This window comes from Myxocyprinus asiaticus, chromosome 1 (genome assembly GCF_019703515.2).
Source record: "Myxocyprinus asiaticus isolate MX2 ecotype Aquarium Trade chromosome 1, UBuf_Myxa_2, whole genome shotgun sequence".
Taxonomy (NCBI): domain Eukaryota; kingdom Metazoa; phylum Chordata; class Actinopteri; order Cypriniformes; family Catostomidae; genus Myxocyprinus; species Myxocyprinus asiaticus.
Window position 1 is genome coordinate 36,959,592 of NC_059344.1, and position 15,625 is coordinate 36,975,216.

The 15,625-nt window shown below is 40.5% G+C and overlaps 2 protein-coding genes across 9 annotated transcripts in view; one reads left to right on the forward strand and one right to left on the reverse strand.

Moving 5' to 3' along the window:
* The window catches only part of cep89 (centrosomal protein 89), a 130,190-nt gene that overhangs the window by 71,871 nt on the left and 42,694 nt on the right, over positions 1–15,625 (forward strand). The gene's annotated exons all lie outside the window — the stretch shown is intronic.
* The window catches only part of LOC127445873 (E3 ubiquitin-protein ligase RNF182-like), a 28,929-nt gene continuing 13,651 nt past the window's right edge, over positions 348–15,625 (reverse strand). Inside the window, exon 2 of one of the 2 annotated variants that reach the window (XM_051706319.1) lies at positions 348–1,738. In XM_051706319.1, the coding sequence (XP_051562279.1) occupies positions 945–1,724 (780 nt within the window). In that variant the 5' untranslated portion in view covers positions 1,725–1,738 and the 3' untranslated portion in view covers positions 348–944. Of the gene's footprint in view, positions 1,739–15,463; positions 15,572–15,625 lie in introns of those variants that run through there. The other variant, XR_007898061.1, reaches the window with a different exon arrangement.

Sequence of the window (15,625 nt, forward strand, 5' to 3'; positions counted from 1 at the left end):
TGGATAAAAATGGTCAATGATGAAAGTTTTAGATAATGCAAATCCCCATGTGACTGATTTTATTTAATCTAGCGGCCGCTGTTATACTGCAGAACGAAGCCTTTCTAACTGTAGAATCATTCAGCACCAGCCACAGAGGAACACAGAGGAATAAAAACCAAAAACTGTTATCATAGATTTTTGCAGAGAACCCATAGTTACAAAAAGCAAATATTGGCACAGATTAATCGGTAAAAACTGATATATTGGTCTACCTATAATTCCAGTGTAATACTGTGGCACACTCCAAAGAGTATGGGTGTGTCTTTTGTGCATGGCCATGTTAAACAGATTGACAAACAACAGCATCAACAATCTTTATTTTATTTAGATGCCCCTTTTACCAGTTGATACTTTGTAATACCTAACAGTCTTTAGCCAGTCAGACGGGGCCAGTCTTAAACTGTAACAGTGCTGCTCATGGAGCCTTACATTTGTGGCAGAGAGAATCAGGGCACACAGTTTATTTCACAGCAATGAGAATTATCCATGGTTAAACTTTATTCTTAATGGCCCGCCTGCTCGGCATGGCTATACACATAAAGCTTGAAGACCTTCTGCTCTGCTTTGATAAACTCCCACTCATGCATCATCATCTGATCTGCATGGGAAAGCTGTTCTAAGGTCAGTTGTTTACTTCAGAATGTCAGTGCTTGAAGGTATGTTAAGCTAATAGTGTGTCCTCCAAACTGACCTTCCGCTTTTAATGCCTGACCATCCTCTTATCAAAGCTGCTTGTACACATCCTTTCAAAGCTAGATGGTACAAATTGCATTTTAATTGCAGCAAAGAGATTCAGGGACTATTCTGATGTATAGAGCTTATTTTTATCTTCTCTCAGTGTGGTGAGATGAAGTAGCCTGTGTTTTGTTTTTTTCCTCTGGGCCTGGCCTTTTTCATAACAGTCACCCCCTGTTGGAGCAATCGCACATGCCCTGGCAAAGACACTGGCAGAAGCCATAGACCAGACAGACTGTGAGGCTGGATGGCACCAGGCTCACACACACAATCCCCAGAGTCACTCTCTGGATCACTAGCAAGTAGATGCCCAGCGGCAGCGAACCAAAGTAAAAAAAGCCCAACAGCCACACTAAGACCCGCGGCACGTGATTACAGAACTTGGACAGCGTGTCCAAGTTCTGGTCCACCGCGGCGCTGTTGGATGCCACGGAGACAGAGTCCAAACTGTGGTCACCATAGTAATCAGAACTGGCATTTTGGCTAGGTGAGCGCTGCTGGTCCCGTTGCACCTCCATGATGGTGATGACCAGGCAGTTGGAGGAGTCGTGGGAGGGGCTTTCATTGGAGGACAGGCTTTTGGGCGTCAGCACCACCTCCTTACTGTGGTCAGAGCTCCAGGACTTGTCCCGCAGCGCCAGACGGGACATGATGTTTGAGTCATCGGGCAGTCCGGCTACTTCGTAATCGCTGACCTGAGTCTCGTGACGGCAGAAAGGGCAGCTGATGCAGCTGGAGCCGTCCCCTATGTCCAGGATCTTGTTGAGGCATCTGGCGCACACACGGTGCAGGCAATCCAAAATCTTGGGCTTGCGGCTGTGTGTATTGTAGCGCTGATAGCAGATTTTGCACTCCAACTCATCGCTGGTGGTGCTGTTGAGGCTTGTGTTAGTATTTGCACTGGCATAAGCGGAGTTCTCTTCTGGTCCAGCCTGAGCACAGCTCATCGTGGCCTCATGCTCTGGGAAACAGGAACAGGATGTTAGTGTGAGTTTTGCACAAAAAAATAACAACATTCACTGACACAGAAGTAATATTATTTTTTTAAGAAATCCATATATATATATATATTTTTAACAGAGGTTTTAAGGTACAGTGTTTGTGTGTTTCTCTTAGTATTATTGTTTGGTAGTTCTTAATGGATCTTAGTCAGAGTAGTGCCATATTTTTGATGGGAAAGAAAACCATGCTGTGAGGGATAGAAGTGCAGTCTGTTCAATGGTTTGTGCTGTCGTTTAAATGGATAATTTTCACATATCCAGGTATGTAACGTGGAAGTAAACTGTAGTGGGGCAAACTTCTATGATGGTAAATGGGAGATCACAAAATGTAATTTTTGCATTCACATTTGCTACAACAGAAAAATACAAAAATCCAGTATTACATTACAATGACTTTCCAAAAGTGGAAAAGAGAGAGCGAGATGGATTACGGCAGTCAGAAGAGAAAAAAAGATGACAAATTTACCGTCACGTCCTCAGTACCTGTATTTGAAGCCCTAACACAGCAGTGTTAACTGTTTTTATTTTTATTTTATTATTATTAATGCCAGGGTAATATAACAGTGTAATGTTATAAATTTACATTAAATAATGACAAAAGTTTTAATATAAAAGTTTGCTAATTTTAAGCTGCTAAATAAGGCAGAAATGTGTCATCATGAAAATGGTCAGTTGGTGTTGATCGTTGAAAAGCTGGCAAAACATTGAAAAAAACATCTTTCCGAATGCCATACGAGGATCAGATGTGTGAACGACTAGCTCTGTGCACTTTGCGAGTTTTAATACCTTTTATGACATAAACCGGTGAGATTCGATATACTCTGTTCCATAACTGTTCTAGGAGGACAATATGTCAAAGAATTCAAAATCCTGTGGCTCTGGAGACATTAAAAGACACTTACATGCTCAAGCTGAAGCCCCTGAGCAGCAAGCCTCGGACCAGGGACTCAATTTGGCCAGGGAGGTGAAAGAGATTCAGCATCAACTGTCGAACATGTTGGTAATGCTGACGAAGGTCGTTGCTGACTTGGAGGATCTTGCTGTAATACGGCGATCGATCACTGCCATGGAGACTAAATTTGGTTACAAGTTGATTACAAGAGTGGCGGATGTTGAGAAACAGATTGATTATCTAGAGTCATCGGAGAGGGAATTAGCTGCTAATCTGCTAGCGACCAAGGCGGACTAGGAACACGTTTTGGAAAAGTTGGAAAACCTTGAGAATCGTAACCGGTGAAACAACGTCTGAATTGTTGGAATTCCTGAGCGAGCAGAGGGTCAGAATATGGTGGAATTTCTGGATGGGCTCTTTCCAAGTCTGCTCGAAATAATAGGCCATAAGCTGGAAATCGAGTGAGCTCACAGGGTTCTGGCTCGGCGATCCGCTGACAGGCCCCGATCAATTCTGGCCAAATTTCTGAGATCATCTGATAAAGATCTAGGCGAGGAGTAAAGGAAGGCTTTCTTGGAAGAACCACAACATTTTCTTGTTCTCAGACTTTGCGAATTCGACAAGAAAGAAACGTGATCGATTCAAGGAATGCAAGAAACTCTTACATCAATGAAAGATCGCTTTTGCACTGATGTTCCTGGCCAAATTGAAAATAGATGCTAAGGATGGCTGCAAAGTATTTACTTGTCCCCAACAAGCATTGTCCTTCATGAAGTCAATGGAATGAGTAAGTCTTTGTGTGGTGCTCACGTTTCAGCCGAGTGGGCCTGACTCAATGAACATTCACTTGACTATCCGAGGAAACTGGGTGCCTTTTTTGTTTCTTTTTGTGCTGGTTCTTTGTGCTTATGCCTCCTATTGGCTGGAGTTTGTTTTGTGGAGTATTTTGTGCAGGACATTGGAGTGATTAGGTCATCTGATGCACTCTTGTAACAGCCAGCTCACTGAACATTCGTTTGACTGCTTGAGGAAACTGAACGGCTTTTTTTCTTTTTGTGTGTGTGTGCTGGTTCTGCTAGCGGCTGAAGCTTGTTTTGTGGAAGAACACACCTTTGGGACAGTTATGTGGATGAATCTACACGTTCTTTGTGTTTATTCTGCCTATTGGCTGGAGTTTGTTTTATAGATTTTCTTCTGTTATGTAATTCTGTCTCACCAAATTTGTATAGAAACACCGGACTTGAGCATTCGGATGGCAAAGTTGTCGCGGGGGCTCTTGTAAGCGTACACGGACTGTATGAGTTTAGAGGGATGGACACCAGTTGGCGCTGTCTTGCACGGGGTTAATGCGCATGTTGTTCTTTTTTCTGTTTTTCTGGTTCTGGGGAAAGTTCTGGGTTTGATTGTTGCTCTAATGTTGGGATGTGGTCTTTATAATTTTGTTTTTGACACACAATCTATTTTTTCCTAATATGTCAAAATGTCAAACGTTAATATGAGTGGATTGTCTCTCTCTCCACGTGGAATGTGAATGGGTTGGAGCACCCCATAAAAAGAAGGAAGGTTATTTATTTTCTTAAATGAAAGAAATATGATATAGTGTTTCTTCAAGAAATGCATCTTTCCCCACAGGAAGCTGAAAAATTTGGAAAGATATGGGGTTGGCATGTTTTCTTTAGTGCTGGCTCAAGTAAGAGCAGGGGAGTCATTACACTGATAGGTAAACATCTACAATTCAAATGTCTCAAACAGATTAAAGATAAATTAGGAAGAGTCATTATTGTTTTAGGAGAAATTCAGGGGCAGAGATTGATTTTGGCTGATATTTATGCACCTAACGCTGATGATCAGGGCTTTTTTATAGATCTTGAAGGGATGTTGCAAGCCGCTGGCACCCCTCATGATATAATAATACATTCTCTCAGTGAAACCTGCTGGTGGTGAAATATTTACCTCAGCCATTGATATTAATAATGCTTTTAAAGAATTCTATCTTGATCTCTATAGTTCCACATCTTCGTCTACTGATGAAGATATTAGAAACATTGTGGAGCCATTAGAACTCCCTAAACTGACGGCTGTGCGAAAAAATTCTCTTGATTCTGAGATAACCTTGGAGGAACTTGGCGAGGTAATTAAGGCCTTGCCTACAGGCAAGTCTCCGGGGCCAGATGGCTTTGCCGCTGAGTTTTTTAGATCTTATGCTACAGAATTGGCTCCACTTTTGCTAGAAGTTTATATGGAATCATTAAAGAATGGAAAGATTCCGGCAACCATGGCACAAGCCCAGATCAGTTTGATTCTTAAAAAGGACAAAGATCCAAGTGAGTGTTAGAGTTACCATCCAATTTCCCTGATCCAGCTAGACGTTAAAATATTGTCAAAAATGTTGGCTAATCGATTAAGTTATGACATCTCTTATGCATATAGATCAGGTAGGGTTTATTTGGGGCCTCAGCTCTTCTGATAATTTTAGGCTTTTCATCAATATCATGTGGTCAGTGGCGAATGATCAGATTCCGGTCGCTGCCATCTCACTTGACGCCAAAAAGGCGTTTGATATGGTAGAATGGGATTATCTTTTTAAGATTTTGGAAATGTACGGGTTTGGGAGTACGTTTATTGGATGGATTAAGTTACTTTATAGACACTTGATAGCGGCGGTACAAACAAATGGATTAATTTCAGATTATTTTACTCTGGATAGGGGCACCCGGCAGGGTTGCCCTCTTTCCCCATTATTGTTCTGTCTTGCACTGGAACCATTTAGCAGCCGCGATAAGCAAGTAGGATGATTTTCCAGGGGTGAATGCAGGAGGTGTGGCGCATAAGCTTCTGCTTTACGCAGATTATATTTTATTATTCGTCTCCGACCCTTCTAGATCTATGCCTTGCCTCCACAGAATTATTAATTCCTTTTCTAAGTTCTTAGGATACAGAGTTAATTGGTCTAAATCCGAAGCTTTGGCTCTGACAGTGTACTGCCCGATAACGGCTTTTCAGCCGGGTGCCTTTCAGTAGCCCAAACAGGGCATTAAGTATTTGGGAATTTTATTCCCAGCAAATTTGTGTGATTTATGTTTAATTTAGAATTAATTTTGACCCTTTAATAAAAAGGTTTTCGAGCGATGTGGGCAGGTAGGCCTCATTACATTTATTGATGATTGGGAAGGTTAAAGGAATAGTTCACCCAAAAATGAAAATTTGCTGATAATTTGCTCACCCCCAGGCCATCCAAGATGTATCTGAGTTTCTGTCTTCATCAAAATAGAATTTAAGATATTTAGGATTTAATTTCAGGCCTCCTCCTTTAAACAATGCAAGTGAATGTCCTCCATTTTTTGACGGTCCAAAATACATATTTAGGGTGCATCAAAATAATCCACACGACTCCAGTCTTTCTTCTGAACCCAAACGATTGATTATTTTTAGAAACAAAACAATACTTGTATACTTTTTAACTACAAATGTTCACTTCCGTACATCTCTGAGAGATGAGAGCTCATAAGAGGGATGACGTAAGCGCGTTGGTAAGGTCACGCGTCACATGGAGGAGGAGGCAGGAAGCGTCATTGTTCACAAGAGAAACTTTCACAGACCACAGACAAAGTGCCGTTCACAAACCAAAACAGTCCAAAACAATTTCAAAACAATTTAAAATAAAATTGATTTCCAAATAATAATAAAAAAACATTACTGCAGTAAATAACCATCCTTTATTTCAGAGCAATGCCGTTGCGTTATCTACTTGTGAAATGAAATCCTAAATATCTTAAATTCTGTTTTGATGAAGACAGAAACTCAGATACATCTTGGATGGCCTGAGGGTGAGTACATTATCAGCAAATTTTCATTTTTGGGTGAACTATTCCTTTAATGTCATTAAAATGAATTGTATTCCAAAATTGCTACTGCTACTGTCTCTCCCTATAGATGTCCCCCTCTCTTTGAAGTCCTTCATTTGGAATGGGAAACGTCCCAGATTACATTTCAGTAAGCTGCATAGGCCGACTGACAAAGGTGGGCTAGGCCTACCCAAGATTTTATTTTATTAATATGCGTTCTGTTTCAGACATTTGGCTCATTGGTCGCTTCCATCTGAGAGAGCCCCTCCCTGGTTTTGTGATGAACAGGAAGTTCTTGCCCCTATTTCGCCATTGCAAAGCCTTTCTATCAAACTAACCGGAGAAGTTAAATTACACCCCGTTATCTTGCATTTGCACTCGGTATGGACAAAAGTGTCCAGAGTGTTTAATTCAGACATTTATTTAAATGTTGCCTCGAGCTTATGGCTGAACCCCAAATTATGTATTAATAAGTCCCCTTTCTGCTGGTCAGAGTGGATTTTGAGGGGGGTTACTACACTCAATGACCTATATGAGAGCAGTGTTGAGATCCTTTGAAAATTTGGTTCAACATTTTGGGATTCCCAGATCTTAGTTCTTTAGATATTTACAGCTGTGCCACCTGCTATTTTTGGGAGTAACATATTTTTGCTACTATTTTTGGGAGTATCATACACCCCCCTAAAGCGGCACTCTGGGAGTGGTGATTACTTCTTTTGGAAAAGGTCATGAGGCATCAGTGTATTACTCCCTGCTAATTCAGAATCTTGGGGACAGAGCTTCAACTTCTCGAGATTATGGGAGAAAGATTTAAACTTGGTATTGGAGGAGGGAGAGTGGGCTAGGATTCTGAAAAACGTCAAGTCTGCATCTAAAGACACAAGGGTGCGCCTTATGCAATTCAAGATTTCAAATCGATTCTATTGGACCCCCTCTAGATTGTATAGGCTTGGTCTTAAAGACACATCCACCTGCTGACAATGCCAATCAGAAGATGGAGACATAACCCATGTCTTTTGGGGGGGTGTTAAGATCCAGGAGTTTTGGTTGAAGGTTCAGAGTTTTGTGTGTGATGTATTGGTCACTTGGGTTTCATTTTGCCCCAGACTCTGTATTTTGGGCAATGGGGCGGTCATCAATATTGAGAATAGACACATAAAGAGTTGGGTCCTAACCAGTGTCATGATCGCCAGACAGATAATTTTAAGGGGATGGAGGTCGGCTGGAGCACCGTTATTTCAGGAGTGGTGCTCAGAGATGGGGAGGGTGGCAGCCTTTGAAAAAGGGTAATTTAGAAGACTGTGGAAATTGAACTTGTTTGTGGAGAAATGGGGCAGATATCTGATGTTGCTGGATGTGTGATTATTATATTTTTTTATTTATTTTTTGATGTGTGTCTATGATCATGTACAACCACTGGGATGTTGTTGGGGGCCAGGGTGGGGTTGGGGATAGAGAGGGGTGATAGTGGGGGTTAATTTTTGATTCTGTGTATATATGTTTTTTTTTTTCTGTGTTCAATATGTGAATCAATAAAAAAATTGTTAATCAGAAAAAAATTCAGTACATAAAAGATGTGATCTTGGACCTTTATACAGTGCATGCCATTGTACAGACTGTAAGTCTATCCCTCAAATTTCCATTTTCATCCACGTAAAATTCAATTCTGTAGAGTCTAGTAGCGCCAGCGGGTGCGGCACAAAATGGAACAGGACACCTGTTTACTGTCGGCGCGAGTCATGCCACAACGGACGCTTCTAGTGTAGACAGCCTCACTGATTATAATGGGTTCAATTGCTTTTGATGTAATGCGACATGCTGCTCATGTTCGGTGTAGACAGAGTTTTAGACCGACAGCCTTTTGTGGGTTTTTACATTTTAATTTTATTTTTTCAGTTTTAGTTTGAATTCACAAACATTCTGTTAGCCTGCTTAAATATTTTGTCGATGTAAGACTTAGGGGATTTGTCTGATTTTTGATCTTCTGCTGTGCGAAACCATAAATGGATAGTTCTCCCAAAAATGAAAATTCTCTTATTATTTACTCACCCTCATGATATCCCAGGTGTGCATATCTTTCTTTATTATAACACAGAAAAAGAGAAAAATATCTTAGCTCAGTAAGTCCTTAAAATGCAAGTGAATGGAGATTTCTCTTTTGAAGCTCCAAAAATCACAGACAGTTAGCATAAACGTCATCGATACGACTCCAGCGGTTAAATTAATGTCTTCTAAAGTGATACGATCACTTTTCGTGTGAAAAAAGATAAATATTTTAGTACTTTTTAACTATAATCCAACACTTCACGAGAGGGTAGAGTCCAAGTGGTCTCTCTTGTGACATATTTGCGTTGCCATAATACAGAGGTTATCTCACGTTTTCCACTCGGTTGAGACATCCAGGATAAGCACAAAAACGTGAGTAAAGAAATAGATAAATACAAATCTAAACCAAAACCAACCAAGCTACTGTACAGCGTTCTTCCTCCTCACTTGTAAACAGTGCGTCTCTTTCTATGACGCACATGCATCAGTTCTCACGTTTCAAATGCCAATGCGATTACGTCACGCGCGTGTACCACTGCTGACCGGAAGCGTGATTTAGATTTAAAAAAGGGACTTAAAAATGTATCTTTTTCGCACTAAAACTGATCATGTCGCTTTAGAAGACATTAATTTAACAGCTGATTTCGTGTGGATGACGTTTATGCTGACTGTCTGTGATTTTTGGAGCTTCAAAAGAGAAATCTCCATTCACTTGCATTTTAAGGACGTACTGAGCAAAGATATTTTTCTATTTTTCTTCAGATGTGTTCTGGTGAAGAAAAAAAGTCATACACACCTGGGATATCATGAGGATGAGTAAATAATTAGATAAATTTCATTTTTGGATGAACTATCCTTTTAAGTCTGATCAGTTTGAAAAATCATACAGTAGCACACCAAGTCGGAACAGCCTGAAGGTCTGTCTGTACCAAGTTTGGTGGATGTAGCTTGAAAGATAGGAGGAATTAGTGTTAGAAATGTTGGACTTTGTCAAGCCAACATGATTAAACTAGAGAAGCTTGTGATTTTATACAGGAAGAGGTTCCTTCTGAGCATTATGCAATCATGCATTAGTGCATTGGCAATGTAGCTGTAATATACTAACACCCATGCTATTAAGTTTTCATGTAGAGCTACTGTGCTGCATGGGTGTTTTCAGTGTCTCTCCAAGTGTGCAACTCTCCAAAGGCCTAATTAGGCTGCTTTGTTAATCTCTGTTTGTGAAATTAATTACAGAAAGAAACATGGAATCGACGTGGTGATTTTGCTTCATTGTCTTGGGGAGCCAACTGTTTTTGTTTCCCTAATGTCACCAGGCCATTGTTATGCTGAAGGTAGAGATACAATTGTTAGAGAAATTAAATAACGGCCTTTTGCGCAAAGAGCATGCTGCTCCAGCATATAGATCTCTCTCCATTATTGATGACAACAATGCCTGTGTATAATTGTATTTCTAAGAGCAATTTGTTTTGGTTTGCTGGATAGAAAAATATTGCCAACAGTTGCTGTCAATAGAAGCACAATGAAGAGACAGGGTTTAGGGTTCTGCTTGTATCATCAGAGCCACAGATTAACACAAAGCCGTTATCTGATATCAATCATATGTCAGGAATGTATGTATTTGAGCTTAAAAAAACCCTTCAAAGGATTTTACTTTTATGTATGTTTCTTGAAAATGTGCTGAGAATGCTTAGGTCAGCTGGTTCGAGATTGACTTGGGTCATGTCCCAATCCTGCTACCCCTCTCTCAACCCTACTCTCAACCCTCAGATGTCCTATAAATAAAGGCAAAAAGCCCAAAAGTAAAAAAAAAAAAAAAAAAAAAAAAAAGCGCTGAGAATGTCAAGTTAAATAGAGCACAATGTTTCAATGAAAGGGACAGCTTATCTAACAATGAAAATTCTGTAATAATTTTTTTCATCCTTGTGTTGTTTCAAACCAATATGCTTTTCTTTCATCTGTTGATCTTTAAAAGGCAAAAGGACAGCTTCAGTAACCATTTACTTTAATTTAATGGAAAAAAATATGCAATGATAATGAATGGTGACTGGGGCTAAACATAACCAGTATTACAGAGCTGCTCCTTACGGTTGATGATTTCATGTTTTCTCCAAACATTAATGTATGGGCAAAACCGATGTGATTCTAGTTTCAGGTTGACTGTTTTCTTACACTGGCAGTGAAATATACAGTATTTAGTGAACATAAAAAAAATCACTCCAGACTTGGAAGTTCACAAATTCGTAAATGAAATGGCCTATTGTTACTGCTGAGTCGTGCTAGATATTAAAGGGATAGTTCACCCAAAAATCAAAATTCAATATGATCCATTGGTTTAAAATGAAATCAGAAAGATGTGCAACACCAACGAAGGGTTAAACACTTATCTTTTGCAGTAATCATACTCCCCAGTCTCCAGAAGATGCTCTGTGTATGTGTGATCAGCTAAGTGAATCAAAGCTCCTTATTAAAAAGATGTCAGTAGGAGTCCTTTAAGTCACAATCAAGCACACAGAGTTCGGTAAGTTGCTCTCTAGTGCAATCACTTTGCTTCTTAAATTTGGCTGTCTCATTCATCTCACCATTTAGAGACTTGAGAATCTACAGTCAATTCAATTACTTTGACCATGTTGAATAGGTAAGCTACATGGGAGAGAGAGTGGCAAAATAAATAATGTGAGTGCATACTTGTTTGAACGATAAGGAAGGGCTATTTAAAGCTGCATTCAATCATTTATTGATGATGATTATGAATACTGAGTTACAAAGGGAAGCTGACTGAGTCAGGCACATGCAGCTGTGTTAATATTTCAGTACTCGGCTGCGGTTTAACATCCCGCCTGTTTTCCACAGCCAGACTCACACAAATTCTCATACTCTACATTCAAGCCACATAACTTAGGCAAAAGTCGAAGCAGATAGTGCTGGCGTCACACTTGCAGACTCCAGTCAACTCTAATTTTGGCAGAAGCTTCACATTTGCAGACCGTTTTACAGAGATCTCGCACTTTTCAGTCTGAGGTTCTAGCTTAAGCTACTGAATTTCTGAAGCCTGGCATTGAGTGGGCTAAACCAAAGCAGGTAGGGATCGGTCTACTCTGAAACCCTATGCATCCTTATTCTCACTGATTTTTGTGCCTTATTGTCAGTGCATACTCGCAAAGACTGAGCTCATCTCATAACTGTGACATTCAATATGACCATTTGTTCACTAATAATGTTATACTGCATCTTTGTTTACTGAATGTGACCATTTATGTCATTAGCTTACACAGTAAATCTAATAAACAGGCAGTAATATCTACAGTATGTATGTTTATTACTTGCACTTTAGGGATAAGGATTCAGCACACAGGAAATGACAAATCAATCAAAATCAAGTCTTCTACTAAACAAAAAAAATAAAAAATGCTGTTATTTTGAAGTTTTTTTATTTTTATTATTTCATTTTTTTTATACCATTCTAATGATCAATGGTCAAAGAGTGGTACAGTTGATTAGCATGTTTTCTTACAGCCTAATCTCATGAAAATAATGACTGAGGTGAAATTTTTGTGCTGTGGTGAAATTTTTGTAAATTACACTGAACAAAAATATAAACGCATGTAAAGTGTTGGACCCATGTTTCATGAGCTGAAATAAAAGATCCCAGAAATTTTCCATACGTATTGATTAGATTAGATTAGGGCCTAATGAATTTATTTCAATTGACTGATTTCCTTAAATGAACTGTTACTCAGTAAAATCTTTGAAATTGTTGCATGTTGCATTTATATTTTTGTTCAGTATACATTACAGTTTGATTACAAATTACAAATTGCAGGTTCATTACATGTATTGGGCGGTTCCAAGGTGGAATGTCCACTGTGTGGTGCTAAAAGCGAGCTTAATGTTTTCCCAAATAGATGTGACTTTTAAGGTTTAAGCCAGGTATTTTAACAGAAATACACTATGAAATACACAAAGCAACCACATCATTTTGTGGTGCTTCTATGACACTTTTGATGACAATTTTGTCTAATGTGTCAACTCATGTTCTCTTCTGGACTCGTACCACAGTCCTTCCTATTACAAGTGCAGTGCTCACCTCCATTTTGGTCTTGGGTCTCGAACAAGCCGCAATAGCTGCTGTCTTATCAAGGTGGGGATGCACTTGTCCATGACCCAAGTGGAAACTCAGATACTGTACTTCCACCCATCCAATTTCACACTTCCTCGGATTCGCTGTTAAATCCAGTGTGAAATAAAAATGAGCCGCACCTAACTGATCAAGAAGTTCGTCAATGCGAGGCATGGGGTACGCGTCGAATTTAGACACAGTGTTAATTTTTCTGTAGTCCACACAAAATCGTTCTGCCTTTGGTACCAAAACCACGGGGCTGACCCAATCACTGGTTACCCCCATATCGAGTATGGCCGTGATTTCTTCAAGGACCAATTTTTTCCGGTAACCGAAAGTGTTCCGGTAACCGAAAGGGAACGTACCACCACTCCCAGAGTCGTTTCAAAGTGGTGTTCTATGAGGTTTGTACAACCGGGTAGAGGCAAAAACACATAAGAAAACTCCTTTTGCAACCTGGCAACCTCATTGACTTGGGACGGCGAGAGGTGGTCTCCACAGGGCACCGGGGTGGTTTGATGAGCGGTCTTCGATTCCACCTTCAGTCCTAACTCGCCCTCTCTGGCATGACCATCGCCAAAGCCATGGGTACCACCTCTCTTCACAATTTTATGAGATTCAGATGGTAGATTTGCCGTCCTCTGTCTCTATCCGTTCGTCTTACCTCATAGTCGACTTCCACAACTTGCCGTGTGACCTCAAAGGGCCCTTGCCACTTGGCTAATAATTTAGAGCTCGATGTGGGTAATAACACGAGGACCTTATCTCCCTGTGAGAATTCTCATAGCTGAGTGCCCGTCATACAGCCGGGACTGCCATTCCTGGCACTGGAGCAAATTACCCTGAGTTAGTTGCCTCAATGTGTGGAGTTTTACTTTCAGGTCCAGAACGTTTTGAATTTCATTCTTACTCTCTGAAGGTCCCTCGTCCCAATTGTCCCTCAGAACATTTTGGATGTTCCGACGAAAGTAATTAAAAGGGGGGAAAACCCTGTGGAGTTTTGTAGGACCTCCCATACTGCAAATAACAGGGGTTCTAGCCACATATCCCAATTTTGCATGTCTTCCTGTACGAACTTTTGAACCATATTTTTAAGGGTCTGATTAAATAGTTAGACCAGGCCATCCATCTGAGGATGGTAAACGCTGGTGCAGATAGACTTAATCCCCAATAGTTCATAAAGTTTGCGGAGTGTATGTGACATAAACGAGGTGCCCTGATCAGTTAGGATCTCTTTCAGAATCCCAAATCAGGAGATAATTTTAAAGAGTGCCTCCACAACACTGCGTGCTGAAATGTTGCGCAGGGGCACTGCTTCAGGGTATCACGTTGCATAATCCACCAAGACTAATACAAAGCAATGCCCCCGTGCCATCCGTTCTAATGGCCCGACGAGGTCCATCCCAGTTCTTTCGAAAGGGGCCTCGATCAACAGAAGAGTGCGCAATGGCGCTTTTGGAGTGGCCGGTGGATTCACCAACTGACATTTGCGACATGCAGCACACCACCTGCATACATCCCCACGAATGCCCAACCAATAAAACCAGGCCATAAGACGGTTCAGTGTCTTATCTTGCCCTTGGCGCTCGATCACACCCCCGCCTCCACACCCTCTTACATAAAACTCTGGGATTCCCCCAATTGCAAACGTAAAGGGCAGTCGCTATTTTACATTCGTGTGTATAAATGTGTATAGTGTATGTGATTTTCCCACTGTACTTACAGAAATATTGAATTCTTTCCGCTGTGTTGACATGTTGCGCTCCATCCTGAGGTTGGTTATCCCAGTCTGTTCCACGCACGCATGCACACTTTTCAAACACCCATCAGAAGGCCGCTTATGCTTTACATGGCCACATTAATCAGCGTTCTCCAAGAGAATCCTAGGTGTGTTAAACCACTTTCCTTTCGGTGTAAGGAAATCAGCTTTCTTGTTTACATGACGTTTCAGAATGCCGCTGTCTGCAGAAACCCTGGAATAAACCGTTTTCTTAAGTGCATGTAAACGTCTCATACATTCCCATGTACTGTGTATGTCTGAAAACCCTCAGCTTCCTCATGAAAACAAGGCAGAGTGAAGATGTCAGAGATCACATACGTATTCAGTCTGTAAGTAACAAGTCCCTAAGGGAAGTAGCTGCTGTGTGTGTTGTTTGTAGCAGACGTAACTCAAGTCCCTAAGCGAGGCCTCTGTCTTCAAAGATGCTTTTCTAACCTGGGTTTGAGGAAAGAGCTCTGTAGGGTTGGTGCTTAAGTGAAAGCCGTGTGGGACATGGGGAATAGATCGAGGGAAAGAGTGCTTAAAATACCTTCATATGCTGTGCTGTAATCTCTTGAAATTGAGGGTCATTTGCAGTTCAAAGCAGAACTGAAATTATGCAAACCTGAGAGAGTCCAGTGATAGAGCAGCACAGAATGCTTCCCAGATAGCAAGTGACCAGTGAAACGATGCCAAATCAACATTGATACGTCAACCTGAATTAACAAGGTGATGTTGGTTCAAGATCACTTTTGCACCCTCAGTTAATGTTGAAACAACGTTGACATTAACTTTTTTTTTCATTGAATCAACGTTACACTGCAGTGTTGATTCAACATTACTTTTGTTGAAACTACATGAAAATTTAAACCAAAAATCAGTATTTACTTCATTGAATCAACATGAAGCAATCTGATGTTGATTCTACATCACCTATTAATGTGATCACTTTTGCATCCTGTGTTAGTGTTGAAACGACACTGAAGTATCAAAGACATGTGGCAAAAAAACACCTTTCACATAGTTTGTACAGTTTATTTATCTTATTAAAACTAATAACAATAAAAATAAAAAGGTTGTTGCTGGAGGCACCAGAAGAGCTGCTCCCACCCATTTGCTGAATCAAGACATCTAAAACAGAATAGAACAAAGAGAAGAAAAAAAACAGTAAGATTAAGTTCACCA